This window comes from Chiloscyllium plagiosum, chromosome 7, assembly GCF_004010195.1.
Source record: "Chiloscyllium plagiosum isolate BGI_BamShark_2017 chromosome 7, ASM401019v2, whole genome shotgun sequence".
NCBI lineage: Eukaryota > Metazoa > Chordata > Chondrichthyes > Orectolobiformes > Hemiscylliidae > Chiloscyllium > Chiloscyllium plagiosum.
The window spans coordinates 29,668,945-29,684,030 of record NC_057716.1 but is presented as its reverse complement, the minus strand read 5'-3'; the positions used below and the strand labels follow the sequence as shown (position 1 = coordinate 29,684,030).

Sequence of the window (15,086 nt, the reverse complement as noted above, 5' to 3'; positions counted from 1 at the left end):
CCCACTCACCTATTGTACTCTATGTTACTTTCTCCCCACCCCCACCCTCCTCTAGCTTATCTCTCCACGCTTCAGGCTCTCTGCCTTTATTCCTGATGAAGGGCTTTTGACCGAAACGTCGATTTTACTGCTCCTCAGATGCTGCCTGAACTGCTGTGCTCTTCCAGCACCACTAATCCAGATATCTGGTTTCCAGCATCTGCAGTCATTGTTTTTACCTAATAACATAAGGGACTGGTCTATATGCACACCAAGGTTCCTCTGATTTTCAGTGTTTCTCAGGGCCCTACACGTTAATCATACGTTTCCTTGCCTTGTTTATCCTGTCCGAGTGCATCATCTCACACTTATCCATATTATATTCCATTTGCTATTGATCAGCCATCTAACTACCCTTGTTAAGAAAGGAGGGAAGCAGAAGGCAGGAAACTATAGGTTGGTTAGCCTCACCTTTGTTGATGGTAAGATTTTAGAGTCTATTATTAAGGATGAGATTGCAGAATACTTGAAAATGTGCAGTAAAATAGGGCTTTGTCAGCACGGCTTTTTCAGGGAATGGTTAGGCCCAACAAATCTATTAAAAGTCTTTGAGGAGGTAATGAGCAAGTTAGATAAAGGATAGCCAGTGGACATAAACCATTTAGATTTCCAGAAGGCATTTGACTGGATGCCACACAGGAGGCTGCTAAATGTGAGAAGAGTCCATGGTGTAAGGGGTAAGATACTGGCATGGATACAGGATTCGTTAACTAGTAGAAGGCAGAGAATGGGGATCAAGGAGTCAGGATGGCATTTGGTGACTAGTGGAGTTCCGTAGCGGTGAGAATTATTCATATTTTGTATTAGCAATCTGGATGAAGACTGAGGGCATCATTGCTAAGTTTGCGGCAGAAACATAAGTGGAGGGACAGGTAGTTTTGAGGAAGTGGAAAGACTACAGAAGGACTTGGACAGGCTAGGAGAGTGGACAATATAATGTACAGAGAAGATTAGCATGGCTTCTGAGCTAGGTTGAGATGCAAATTCGTGAAGCTTTCCATATTTCTTAGGGCTTGTGTGGTGCAGTGTTTGTATTCCTACCCCTGGACCGAGAGACCCGGGTTCGAATTCCACCTGCTCCGGAGGTGTGTAATGACAATTCTGAATACAACACTAAAAAGGAAAGAAATTGTAGACTGGCTAAATCTATTTGCCAATCCAAGAAGTGCAAGATGAAAATGCTTTATCTTTATCCCATACACATAGCTGAGCCTTCATAGAGAACTCTTCTTCTTAACCTCTGCCCTCATGTGAGGCGTCATGACCCTCAGGTGAAACCACACTAGTCACTTCTCTCTAATCGGAGAGCAACCTTATGATTCTTCCCTATGATTCTTCAGGACTATGGCGATTTCACATCACTTCACCATCAAGTCAAGTCAACTTAATTCAAGTCTCTTGCTAATGGGAGATTTACTTTGGGCTATGACTTTGTCATTCTGTATTTTTAAACATATATTAAATTTATCACTGAGTTGTTGGGGGAAATAGTGCATCCAGTCCCTGCATTGCCTACTTCTCTCTAAAAGCTTCAAGGATAAGAACTCAGCTCTTACTTTTACTGCCCCCGGTGGGCAATGTTTCTTGTAATTAATTAATTGGGTGTTCGGTTAATTGGTAGTGGGGTTCAAAAATTAAAAAGAAATGAGCTGAGTTCTTCCCCACTGTGATATTGGGTTTTGGATAGATTGCAGCAAGAGAAAAGTGGAAACCCATATTTGTCTAGCGACAGATTTACAATAAAATATTTACAAATCTCTGGAAATCTTTTGCTGCTTAATTCACTATTATCAATATTGGTGTATGAAACATATGTTAAATTTGGAAGTTAACTTCATCCAAAATTCAACAAAAGAGATTTATTAGCAGAATTAGAAATGTGTGGAATTGGAGGTGAACATGATGCATTGGAAGCAGTCCAGAGAAGATTCACTGAGCTGATACCTGGTATGGGAGGGACTGATATATGAGGGGACATGGAATAGCTTGGGCCTGTACTTGGATTTTAGACCAGTGAGAGGCAACCTTATTGAAACATACAAGATTCTCAGGGGACTTGACAGGGTAAATGTGGTACAGTTGTTTTCTCATGGGAGAGTCTAAAACCAGAGAGCATAATCTTAGAATAAAGGGTTGCAAATTTAAGAAAGATGGTTGAGATAGATGAGGAATTTCTTCTTTTGGAAGATGATAAATCTTTGCAAGTCTTTACTGAACAGGGCTGTTCAGGTAGGGCTATTAAGTATATTCAAGGCTGAGATGGTTAATTCTTGATTCCTTTACCAATTAAAAATTATGGGGCAAAGGCAGAAAGTGGAGTTGAGGACTAACAGATGATTAGCCATGATTTCATTGAATATCATAGCTGAATGGCCTACTTTCTGCTTCTTATGTTCTTGTGATCTTATGGTCTTACATGGGTTGATAATTGATTGGAAGTAGAATGCAGAAAGTATGGATAATGGGAAAGCACTCTGATTAGTAGGATGTGAAAACTATATCCTTCGGGGATCAGTACAGTTTCCTCAGCTCTTTCACCATTTCTATTAATGGTTTGGATGCAGACATTTACAGATAATGCTTCATTTATGGATGTGATTGGTTATGTAAATGGACGCAAGAAATTACATAGCGACAAGGATTGATTGAGCAGGTAAAACTTTAATAATATGACCACAAGACCATAGCATTAGTAACAGGAATAAGCTATTTGGCCCTTCTCCTGCTCCACCATTCAACAGGATCATGGCTGATCTGACATTCCTTGCACATTTTTCCCATAACTCTTGAGTCCAGTACTGATCACTAAATATACACAAGGACTTTGTCTCCACCATTGTGTTGTAAGGAGTTCCAAGACGTTCAACCCTCTAAAAGGAGAAATTCCTCCTCATCTCAGTCTTAAATTGGTGCCCCTATGTCCTCTGCTTCTCGTTTCTCCCATGAGGGGAATCATCATCTCAGCATTTACTCTGTCAAGCCCTTAAAAGAATCCTTTATGTTTTAATGAAATCACCTCTTGTTTTTCTAAACTCTAATGAGTAGATACCTGACTTGTTTAGCCTTTGTTCATAGAACAATACCTCTATACCAACAATCATTCTTCTCAATGGATCTTTTGAACTTCCTCCAATGAACCGCTACCTTTCCTTAAATAAGGGAGTGAAAATTGCTCATGGTACTCTGGACATGGTCTCACCAGTATCTTGTATAGTTGCAATAAGACTTCTGACTTTTAGATTTCGACCCCTTTGAAATAAGGGCCACTATTCCATTGGCCTTCCTGATTATCTGCTCCATCTGTGTTTAATTCACAAGAACCCCCAAGTCCTTTTGTGTTTGAGTTTTGCAGTGTTTCTCTATTGAAATAATGCACTGTCCTTTTGTTCTCCCTTCCAAAGTGAACAATTTCATATTTTCCCAAATGAGAGGAGTTGAGGATGGCATGGTTGTTCATTAGTTAGCACTGTTGCCTCACATGCCAGGGATCTAGGCTCAATTCCAGCCTTGATTGACTGTGTGGAGTTTGCATGTTCTCCTCATGTCTGCATGAATTTCCTCTAGGTGTTCTGGTTTCCTCCCACAGTCCAAAGTTGTGCAGGTTAGCTGGGTTGACAATGCTAAATTATCCATAGTGTCCAGGGATGTGTAGGCGAGGTGGATTAGCCATGGTAAATGGGGGGTGTTATAGGGATAGATGGGAGGCTAACTCTGGTTGGAATGCAGTTTGGAAGGCTGATGTGGACCTGGTGGGCCAAATGGCCAATTCTGCACTGTAGGGATTTGATGAAATCATTATGATTTAATCTGTTTTGAATCCTAGGACAAAATTGCATTACTTCGTAAGTATGAGAAATATGGAAGAGGAAAGGGATTGTAATATTTAGATTGACAAATTGCAGCTTGTGCTCAGGCATGGACAGCAAGGCAAAAAGATATATGAAATGTGGCCTTTGCGTTAAAGGAGCTGAAATAGAGGCTTAAAGTATACTTTGAACTTTGAAGACCGTATCTGAGGTTTTGCATCAAAAACAATATATAGGCCTTGGAACAGATCCAGCAGAAATTCACCTCAATATTACCAAGGCATAAAGGATTAAGTTATGAGAATTAGTTGCATTAACTAGAGTTGCAAAAATCTGCCTTGAGTTTAGAACTTTTAATTAAGGATAAAGTTATTGAATGTCTAACTGAGGTATTTGAATTTATTTGAGAGGATAGGTGCAGAGAAACAATTTCCTGCAGTTTGCTACCTTGGTTCTGGACTTGCCATCTTAAACTTAGGACATGGAAATGTAGGTATGAGATTAGGTGGTACTTTTAAATGATGATGGAAATTATGAATTCTTTCTTATTAAAAATTGTGTATTTGCTTTCAATTGAAAATTTCAAGATTGAATGTGACAGAGTTTTGTTGGACAAAGTTTTCATGATCAAAAACAATTAAGGAATGTTGGTAGAGTTTAGCTATGATCTGATAGAATAATGGAGGTGCTGAATGGTCTACTCCTGCTCCTAATTATTTTATGTGCTAATTATATTTTATTGGGGGAAAATATGAAAATATTTGTTCTTTGGTCTAATTAGGTAAATGACATAGTTTCTAAAGATCAAAAATAAAAGAACAGGCACATGCAAAACAATATGCAAGTAAATACTATTTTGACAGCATAACCTCGTGATAATCTGGATTTATGATAAATTAAACAATTCAAGGCAAACTTTGATACCTAACGTAAATTGAATATCACATTTGAAGATTTTAAAAGATCAATAAATTTGGTGTACTATCACGTTTTACAGGTTGAAATAATACAGTAGATTTGTATTTTTTGTCATGTTCAAAAACAGAATAGATTGTAATCTTAATAGTTGACGTAATGGCAGCACTTAAAGTCATAAAACTAGTTGCAATTTTAAAAAGATCTACATTTTTAGTTGGAATGTTATTTGTTTTTTCCAGAAATGTGTTGCCTGACATTTTTGAATATTTTCTGCATATTACTCCAACAAAACCTATCACAGGCAATGTAATAAAATCTATTTATTTTTTAAAAGCTTTATTTTATTAATTTATTTTCATTTATAGGTGTCAGGTTTGCAAGCAACCTTGCGTGCTATAGAATGTGGATGGAATTTGCCAGGTGCTATGACTTCAGGTACTAATTCAGTGGGGTGTCACTTAAAAACCATGAAAAAGACTGGTAAGATATTAGTGCACTTTCTACAATCCAGCAACTAAGTGATTGTTTCAGAAGAAAATACTTGTGACCCAGTGTTTAACATCATGGTCACTAGTTATTTCTTTCTTTGTAGATACGAAGCATTTTCATTAGAAATGTATTTTGAAACCACTGTTTTCAGAGTGTAGGTACTGACGCTTTTGTTTTCTAGTCAGAGAAATATAGAAAAATAATATTGGGGTGTTGGATGGTGAGATAAAAAACACAGTTGGAACAAAAGATGAAGAATGATTTGATGTTTTAGGCTGCAGATTATCCATCAATTTAAACCTTGTGATGTATATTTTTGTTTCTATACATTGTTTTTGCATATAAATGCATTACTATCAATTAATTTGCTACAAATTATGCCAGACATGAGCCATATATTTTTAAACAGTTTGTGTTCACTTTAAGCTTATGTAGTATTTTTCTAAAAGTAACTTTAGATGTCAGAAGTCACATGGAATACTGACAATGCCCACTTAAGAGAATTTATTAACCAATCAATGGATAGTGATAAATACTGGCCTACGCATTGACACTCCATCAAATAAATTCAGCAATTCAGAATGTGTCTGCAGTTATAGAGTCATAGAGATGTCCTGCACGGAAACAGACTCTTCGGCCCAACACGTCCATGCCAACCAGATGTCCCAGCCTAATCTAGACCTATTTGCCAGCATTTGGCCCATATCCCTCTAAACCCTTCCTATTCATATACCCTTCCAGATCCCTTTTAAATGCTGTAATTGTACCAGCCTCCACCACTTCCTCTGGCAGCTCAATTCATACATGCACAAGCCTCTGCATGAAAATGTTTCCCTTAGGTCCCTTTTATATCTTTCCCCTCTCACCCTAAACAAATGCCCTATAGTTCTGGACACCTCCACCCTGGGCAAAGATTTGGCTATTCACCTGATCCATGCCCTTTCTTGATTTTATAAGCCTCTATAAGATCACCCCTCAGCCTTTGACGCTCCAGGGAAAACAGTCCCAGCCTATTTAGCCTCTCCCTATAGCTCAAACTGTCTAACCCTAGCAACATCCATATAAATATTTTCTGAATCAAGTTTCACAACATACTTCCAATAGGAAGGAGATCAGAAATGCATGCAATATTCCAAAAGTAGCCTAACCAATGTCCTGTACAGCCGCAACATGACCCTCCAACTCCAATACTCAGTGGTCTGATCTTTAAAGGAAAGCAGACCCAACACCCTTTTCACTATCTTACCTACTGGGACTCCACTTTCAAGAAACTATGAACCTGCACTCCAAGGTCTCTTTGTTCAGCAACACTCCCCAGGACCTACCTTACAATTAAGTGTTTAAGTCCTGCTCTGATTTGCTTTTCCAAAATGCAGCACTTCGCATTTATCTAAATTAAACTCCAACTGCCACTCCTCAGCCCATTGGCCCTTCTGATCAAGATCCCATTGTACTCTGATGTAACCTTCTTTGATGTCCACTACACCTCCAAGTTTGGTGTCATCTATAAACTTACTAACTATACCTCCTATGTTCACATCCAAATCATTTATATAAATCGTGAAAAGCAGTGGACCCAGCACTGATCCTTGTTGCACACCACTGGTCATAGGCCTCTAGTCTGAAAAACAACCCTCCACCACCACTTTCTGTCTTTACCTTCAAGCCAGTTCTGTATCCAAATGGCTAGTTCTCCCTGTATTTCATGTGATCTAACTTTGCTAACCAGTCTCCCATGAGGTACCTTGTCGAATGCCTTACTGAAGTCCATATAGATCATGTCCACTGCTCTGCCCTCATCAATCCTCTTCGTTACTTCTTCAAAAAACTCAATCAAGTTTGTGAGACATGATTTCCCACGCACAAAGCTATGCTGACTATCCCTAATCAATTCTTGCCTTTCCAAATATATGTAAATCCTTTCCCTCAGGATTCCCTCCAACAACTTGCCCACCATCGATGTCAGACTCACTGGTCTATACTTCCCTAGATTGTCCTTACCACCTTTTTTAAATAGTGGCACCACATTAGCCAACCTCAAGTCTTCTGGCACCTCACCTATGACTATCAATGATACAAATATCTCAGCAAGGGGCCCAGCAATCACTTCCCTAGCTTCCCACAGGGGTCTAGGATGCACCTGATCAGATTGTAGGGATTTATCAAATCTTTTGCATTTCAAGATATCCAGCACCACCTCCTCTGTAATATGGACATTTTTCAAGATGTCACCATCTATCTTCCATGTCCTTCTCCACTCTAAACACTGATGCAAAATACTCGTTTAGTATCTTCCTGCGGCTCCACACATAGGCTGCCTTGCTGATCTTTGAGGGTCCCTATTCTCTCCCTAGTTACCCTTTTGTCCTTAATGTTTGTCCTTAAAATTCATTTGGATTCATCATCCCCCCCAACTCCCATTGCGTTTTTTAGTTGTTCTCTGGTTTTTAAAGGCTTTCCAATCATCTGGTTTCCCACTAATTTTCACCACATTATTCGCTTTTACTTTTATACTATCTCTGGCTTTCCTTGTTAGCTTTGTCGTACTCCCTTCTCATGTTGTTTCTTCCTCAGGATGAATTTCTCGAATTATCCCCAGAAACTCATGCCTTGCTCACTGTCTTCCTCACTAGACTCCCCTTCCAATCAACTTTGACCAGCTCCTCCCTCTTGTCTTTGTCATTACCTTTACTCGATTGTAATGCTGTTATACCTGACTCCAGCTTCTTCCCCCTCAAACTGCAGGGTGATTTCTATCATATTCTGGTCACTACCTCCTGTGGATTTCTTTCCCTTAAACTCCCTAATCAAATCAAAGTTGAGTGTTGTGAATATAGACGGAAATCACCTGTCAGGTAGTGCGAGTTGAAGGATGATGTGCAAGCTCTGGGGATGTATTTGGGATAAGACAGAACTTGGTGCTGATGGTGTTCTCCATGAACTTAGTTCTCTACCACCACCAATGCAGCTGCACCAAGTTGGTGCATATTGTAAGGGTGAAGCTGAATGAATGATAGAGATGTAGCCTTAGTTATCCAGGTGCTGCATGTCTCACTGTATGGAATATTGTATGTTGTTGTCATCTCCATGGCATGCTGTTCTCTGAGCTAAGAACCCATTTTGCTTAATGTTGATGGCATATGTCATTTCTTTGAAGAGTCATGGGCTCAGCCGCTGATGGGATGATGATTACTGTGGCTGTCTTCCTAAGAAGGGAATGGCCGATGCAGAAGGACTAGAGCTGACAACCCTGGAGCACTCTGCTAATGGAGAGATCACAGCTTTAGAGCTCCTCAGGGTGTGTGAGGTCTGTGAGATGGCCAGAGATTTTCACCCCAGACTCTGTTCTCAAGTCATAATGAAAAACTAAAAAGAATAACAATTATCAATAACATACATAAGCAATGAGCTTTGAAGACTTTAAGGCTGGAGAAAAAGAAGAGTTTTATACAAAGTGTGTTCCAAAGAATGCATTCTTCCCAATGACAGATATAAAATTTTAATCCAGAGTTAGAGGAATGGGGCATTCAGGAAAATATATTGCCCACTGGAGAAAACTGCAGAGGTGAGGTGTCAGTTATAAATCAGCAAAATTAGAGTTATGTTTGGCTAGTATTAACCAAGGGATGGAATGTTTATAGTGGAGTTTGACATCAGATGGATTGGAGACCTGCAGAAGAATATTGGAATTGTTAGGTTTGGATCAAACCAAGGCCAACATAACAATGTTGGCAACAGGATAGAGAGAACTAATGAAGATCGAAATAAGCAGCGTTTACTATTGGTTAGGGTATAGAATTTAAAATAAAACTTGGGGTCTACAATTGGTTTAGTCTGAGAGGATTATTGGGGAGGGGAATGGAGTTAGTACTAAAGAGCGAAGTCTGTGATGGGGACAAAAGATGGTGGCTTCTGACTTGCACATTCAATGACAACTTTAGTGCTTCTTGAAGACATTTATTTGGCATGTCTTTCAATCTCTATGTACTGAAAAGTTATATCGTCAGATGTACATTGCACCTAGATCAGCAAGAACTCTGTCACTTAACTAACACGTTTCCCATTTCAAGCAGGAAATAAGGGCCACAACGAATGTAAAAAAGATGGTCCTAGCCAAAGAGCACTTGCTGAAGCTAGAGCACTTGCTGAAGCTAAAGAGGACAAACATCATTGTGATCCACCTGATGATTCAACAAAGCAGTTGGTGAGCAAGCATCCAAATGATTTTTAAAAGAGTGTTGTTCTGTACGATTCACTAAATTTTTAATTTTATGCTTTCCCTTTGTGTTTGATTCTTGAATGTTTTCAAATACAGGGAGGTCATAATGATTTTAGTTGAACAGCATCCTCATGCTCTTTGAAAGGGAACATACGGTTAAGCCTGTTGGTCCGCAAATCAAAGAAGGGAGACCATTTAGCTTCCAGTCATGTCCATTAGTTCAGAACAGAATTATGTGCACAGTATAAACACTGATAAGACATTCTTGTGATGCAGTGGTAGTGTCACTACCTCTGAGCCAACAGGCCTGGGTTCAATCCCATCTATTCCAGAGGTGTTTACTAACATAGAAAATGGAACTGTACAGCACAGGTACAGGCCCTTCAGACCATGATGTTGTGCCAAACATGATACCAAATTAAACTAATACCTCTGCCTGCCTTAGTCCATATCCCTCTATTCTTTGCATATTCATGTGCTTATCTAAAAATCCTCGAACATTTCTGAACAGGTTGATTAGAAAAATATCTGAGGACTGGTCAGAATTCTTACATGAATTACCAATGTGATTTCACTGACTCAATGGGTCTGGAAGGCATTCTCTCTAGTATATAGGCTATGAGTTTCAGTCGTAGAGGAATGAGGTAGTGCAAGTAAACAAAATACAAATGCTATCAATTTAAAATTTAAAAAGAAACATTGTAATAATTGTACTAATTGACATTTGAAAATATCATGTTAATACTTAGAGTGGAGTGTTTCATTAGAATGACATAAATATAGTATCTGTACAATATGTGGAGGATGCAGCGGCAAAATGGGAATGTCACTGAACTCGTAACCCAGAACGCTGAAGCTAATGTTCTGGGGACATGCGTTTGAATCTTACCAAAGCGGATGTTGAAATTTGAATTAAGTAGCACCTGAAATAAAAAGGTGCCCTAATGTTGACCATAATACCACTGTTGATTGTTGTAAAAGCCTGTCTAGTTCATTGATGTCCTTTAAAGAAGGAAATCTGCCATCCTTATCCAAATGGCCTATATGTGACTTCAGAGCCACAGTCACAAAGTTGACTCCTAATTGCCTTTGGAAATTAGAGTTGGGAAATAAGCACTGGCCGAGCCAGAGATGGCCATACCCATGAATGAAAAAAAAACGTAGAATCAGCATAGAAGGTCATTTAGTATCTCATGTCCATTCAAGCTTTTTGCAAGAGCTATTCAGTTAGTCATATTCCCCTGCCTTTTTCCCTTTAGCTCTGCAATTTTCTCTTTAGATAATTATTCAATTACCTTTTCAATACCACAAATGAAGTTGCCTCCACCATACTCTCAAGCAGTGCATTCCTGGTCTAAACACTTACTACATAAAAGAGTTAAAAATCACACAACACCAGATTATAGTCCAACAGGTTTAATTGGAAGCACACTAGCTTTCAGAGCATCACTCCTTCATCAGGTGGTAGTGGAGGGCTCAATCCTAACACACAGAATTTATAGCAGAAATTTACAGTGTAATGTAACACACTGTAAATGTTTGCTATAAATTCTGTGTGTTAGGATTGAGCCCTCCACTACCACCTGATGAAGGAGCGACGCTCCGAAAGCTAGTGTGCTTCCAATTAAACCTGTTGGACTATAACCTGGCGATGTGTGATTTTTAACTTTGTACATCCCAGTCCAACACCGGCATCTCCAAATCATGCATAAAAGAGGATTTCCTCATTTCACCTCTAGTTCTCATGCATCTTAAATTGATGTCCTCTGGTTCTTGCTCTTTTCACTAATTCATAGAAATAAAGCACCAAAACAGACCATTCAGCCCAAACAGTCTGTGCATTGTTTATGTGTCTCTTGAGTCTCACCCCATTTTTCCTCATTCAGACTGTGAGATTGCATTTGATGATCAGACAGAACTTGGTGTTCTCCATGAACTTAGTTCCCTGCCACCACCAATGCAGCTTCACCAAGTTGGTGCATATTGTAAGGGTGAGATCACCACCAAAAATCTCGCTTTCTTAACCTTGCCCCTCACCTGAGATGTAGTGACCCTCAGATTAGATGCACCACCAGCTGTCTGTCTCTAATGTTAGAGCAGCCCCTATGGTCCTGTGGGTCTTTGGCAACTACTACAACCACTATTGTTTTGTAAAGGAGATCAAGGGGAGAAAGCAGGAAAATGAGGTTGAGAAACTTATCAGCCATGGTTGAATGGCAGGGCAGACTTTACGGGCTGAATTGCCTAATTTCTGCTCCAATGTCTTATAGTCTCATTGATCAGTAGCCAGTTTTATATCCGTGTTGTTATTGACCCTTCTGATCATTACCTGTAACTTTCCCCACAGGTCTGGTCTGTGGCACTTTATCAAATGTCTTCTGAAAGTTCATCACGCCAGTATTATTACCCTCATCAAACTGATTTGTTGCATCTTCAAACAAAACCCAAAAAAATTCATCAAACATGATTACCTCTCTAGAAACTATGTTAGTTATTCCTACTCAACCCAGCTCTATCCATGTAATTCTATGCTGAATAATTGTCTCGAGAGGCTTCCTCACCATTGAAATTAGCTCATGTGGTATGTAAATGATGAGCTTTTCCTTACAACCTTTCTTAAGCAAGGCCATAATGTTTGCAATTTTCTTCTGACATGTCACCCAGAGGATTATGGAAGATTGAAAAATTGTAGCCAGTGCAATTTCCACTTGCTTCAAAATCCTTTAATGAATTCATGTGGTCCCTTGTCAATTAAGTACCTCCTTTCTATCTACACTTCTGCTCTATCAGTTTTGAACCCCTCTAATGACTGAGTTCTCTCATCTGTCATCATGACCTGGGTAGTATCTCTTTTAGTTTTTGATGGAAATCTGGTTTACACAATTTTTATCAAAACGTGTGATGCTGAAAAAAGCACAGCAGGTCAGGCAGCATCTGAGGAGCAGGAGAATCGACGTTTCAGGTATAAGCCCTTCGATAGGAATTCCTGACGAAGGGCTTATGCCCGAAACGTCGATTCTCCTTCTCCTCGGATGATGCCTGACCTGCTGTGCTTTTCCAGCCCCACACTTTTCAACTCTGATCTCTAGAAGCTCCTCACTTTCTCCTACTTGATGTTTATCCCATTTACAGAGCCGAGCTTGCGTATATAATCATAGTCAGAAATCGACCCCAGAAAAATGTGATTTAATGCTGAAGGTCAGTGGCATCAAAATCCAATGCTTGTAGCTAGTTAGGAACTCATTGTTGTTTCACCAGTCCTGATGAATCAGAAAATCCTTTTTTATACACTGCGCAGGTGAACAATCTCTATCCATTATGAATGTGTTGATATAAAGTATGTCGGGACATTTCCTCAATTTAGTCAAGTAGATTCACATCTGCATTTGAATTTCATCTACAATATTAGCAACTGTAAGAGGGTTGGGTTCATTAGCATCAGCACAAACAAAGCCCCTGGCTCATTTCTGATTGTGATTGACAGCAAAATTCTTTAACTGTAGATAATTGTGAATTTTAACTGTAGATAATTGTGAATTTTCATTTGTCTCAGCCGGACAACCGAGTTACTAAGTGAATCCCTTCCCACACTCAAAGGAGGTAAACAGTCTCTTTGTGAACATGATGGTGTTTCAACATGACTGATGACTGAATGAAATCCTTTCCTTATATACAGTGCAGGTGAATGACTTCTAACATGAATTTGCTGGTGTGCCAGCAGGTTTAAATAAGGAACAAAGCCTGTTCTGCACTCAGAGTGTATAAATGGCCTCTCCCAAGTGTGACTGTATCAGTGAATTTTCAGCTGTGATAGATATTTGAATCCTGACAGTTCCACAGTTTCTTCCTAGTGTGACTACACTGATGTTTTGACAGTTCAGGTGAATGATCAAAGACATGTTCACACATGCAGCATGTGTAGAATTTCTCCCACCAAGAACAGTGCTGTTTCCTTCCATGTTCAAAATTCTATGATAATTAGGTTATAGGAAATTGAGCAACTGTCTTAGATCATGAAGTGATCATGTAGTTTGACTTCCCTGACTGCAGATCCCTTCAAATACCTGATATGAATCCAGTGAAACAGTCAGAAGAAAAACGTGTGGGTGGGAGGGTCTATTTTTGTGAATCTCACATGTAGGAGGCATGAGTCCAGAGGTCTCAGTTTTTGGTCACAGCAAGCATTTCCTAGCATCCTTATTGTGCCTTGTAACTATGAACCCTCACTCCCCCCCCCCCCCCCCCACACACACACACACACACAGAAACACACATTTGACCATTCACTCCAGTGCTCCTTAAGCAACTCTCCATGTCTCCCATGTATTTTTCATAACCACCCATTTAGTGTCCACTATGGGTTGACTTCAGAATGTCTTTGGATGGTAGCCCTAATGACCATTTTAAGTATGCTTCTAGAACATACTATTGTTCAGATAATGTACTTATGTGGGTGTACTGTATCTTTCCATCAAGTGGTCACTCTGTTGTAAAATGAAACAACATATTCACAACCACATAAAAAGCAGATAATTTTAAAAATAGTAAATTAGATTTATGTTGTGTCACCATAGTTTTACCAGACCATAGGAGCTGTTCGCTCATTAAAGATAAGTAACTGGTGGTGATTTAATCTGAGGGCCACCAGATCTCAGGTGAGGGATGAGGTTGAGAAGAAGAATCCTCGTGGTAACCTCAAACCAGTGATAGGAGTTGAACCCATGCTGTTGACATCACACTGCTCTGAAAACCAACAATCCAGCCAACTGAGCTAAACCAATTCCCATTAAATTAGACTGTGAACACTGTTACCTTTGTATACAAGGTGATTCCGCAACTTGTAAAACTCATCCAAGCATTTATATTGGTCTTTGCTATTAAAACAAATCCTGGGATATGTACTCAATGGAGTCCATTGAAACTTAAAACCAGATGTTTTTATTTCTTAAGATATACCAGATATCCTGTTAATCAAAGCAGTCTTGGAAAGTGTAGCTGTTCAGGTTTATTTTTCAATTTAAAGAGCTCTGGATATTTGAATCTCCAAATTATTACACTGGAGATTCTGTTCAGAATACTGTTCAGAAACCTTTTCACTAATGGGTGGAGTTAGACTATTGCATCTCAAGTCTTAAGCTATGTTGATTACATTAATGTTCAACTTATCTTTAAAGGACAGAGTGCTGTTATCAATCACTACATTAAAATGCATTTAAAATAAATATAAAAAGTGACATTTTGAACTAATGAAAACATTTAACCCTTAGCAGTCAGTGCTTTTCCTACTCAGAAGGCATTCCCTAGTGGTTGCACATTCTCCAATGAACAATTTTTGGTTTTAGAGGTACCAAAATCCACTCCAGCACATGAAAATAGTGGGATAGGTGAGGGTTTGGGGAGAGAAGGAAATTTAACTTGCCTATTGTTTTCAAAATGGCGCCCCTGACTTTTGAAGTGCATCCAAGATTGTGATCCAGGACATTTATGATCCATGAAAAGGGTATTCAAAAATATTGCAGAGTCAGTAAGGTACCATATATATTCTCAAGGGAAAAAAGGGACAGGCAATAAATGCTGGCTAGCCAATAATGCCCACATCCCTTGAGTGAATTAAA

General features: G+C 39.3%; 1 protein-coding gene and 1 pseudogene across 5 annotated transcripts in view; both read left to right on the top strand.

Moving 5' to 3' along the window:
- LOC122551440 (sperm-associated antigen 16 protein) overlaps nucleotides 1-15,086 on the top strand; it is a 992,024-nt gene that overhangs the window by 99,825 nt on the left and 877,113 nt on the right. For 3 of the 5 annotated variants that reach the window (XM_043693348.1, XM_043693352.1, XM_043693351.1), the window contains exons 8-9: nucleotides 5,129-5,243; nucleotides 9,326-9,456. In XM_043693348.1, coding sequence (XP_043549283.1) covers nucleotides 5,129-5,243; nucleotides 9,326-9,456 — 246 coding nt within the window. Of the gene's footprint in view, nucleotides 1-5,128; nucleotides 5,244-9,322; nucleotides 9,457-15,086 lie in introns of all 5 variants that reach the window. The other 2 variants (XM_043693349.1, XM_043693350.1) reach the window with 2 other exon arrangements.
- On the top strand, nucleotides 946-1,046 carry LOC122552074 (annotated as a pseudogene).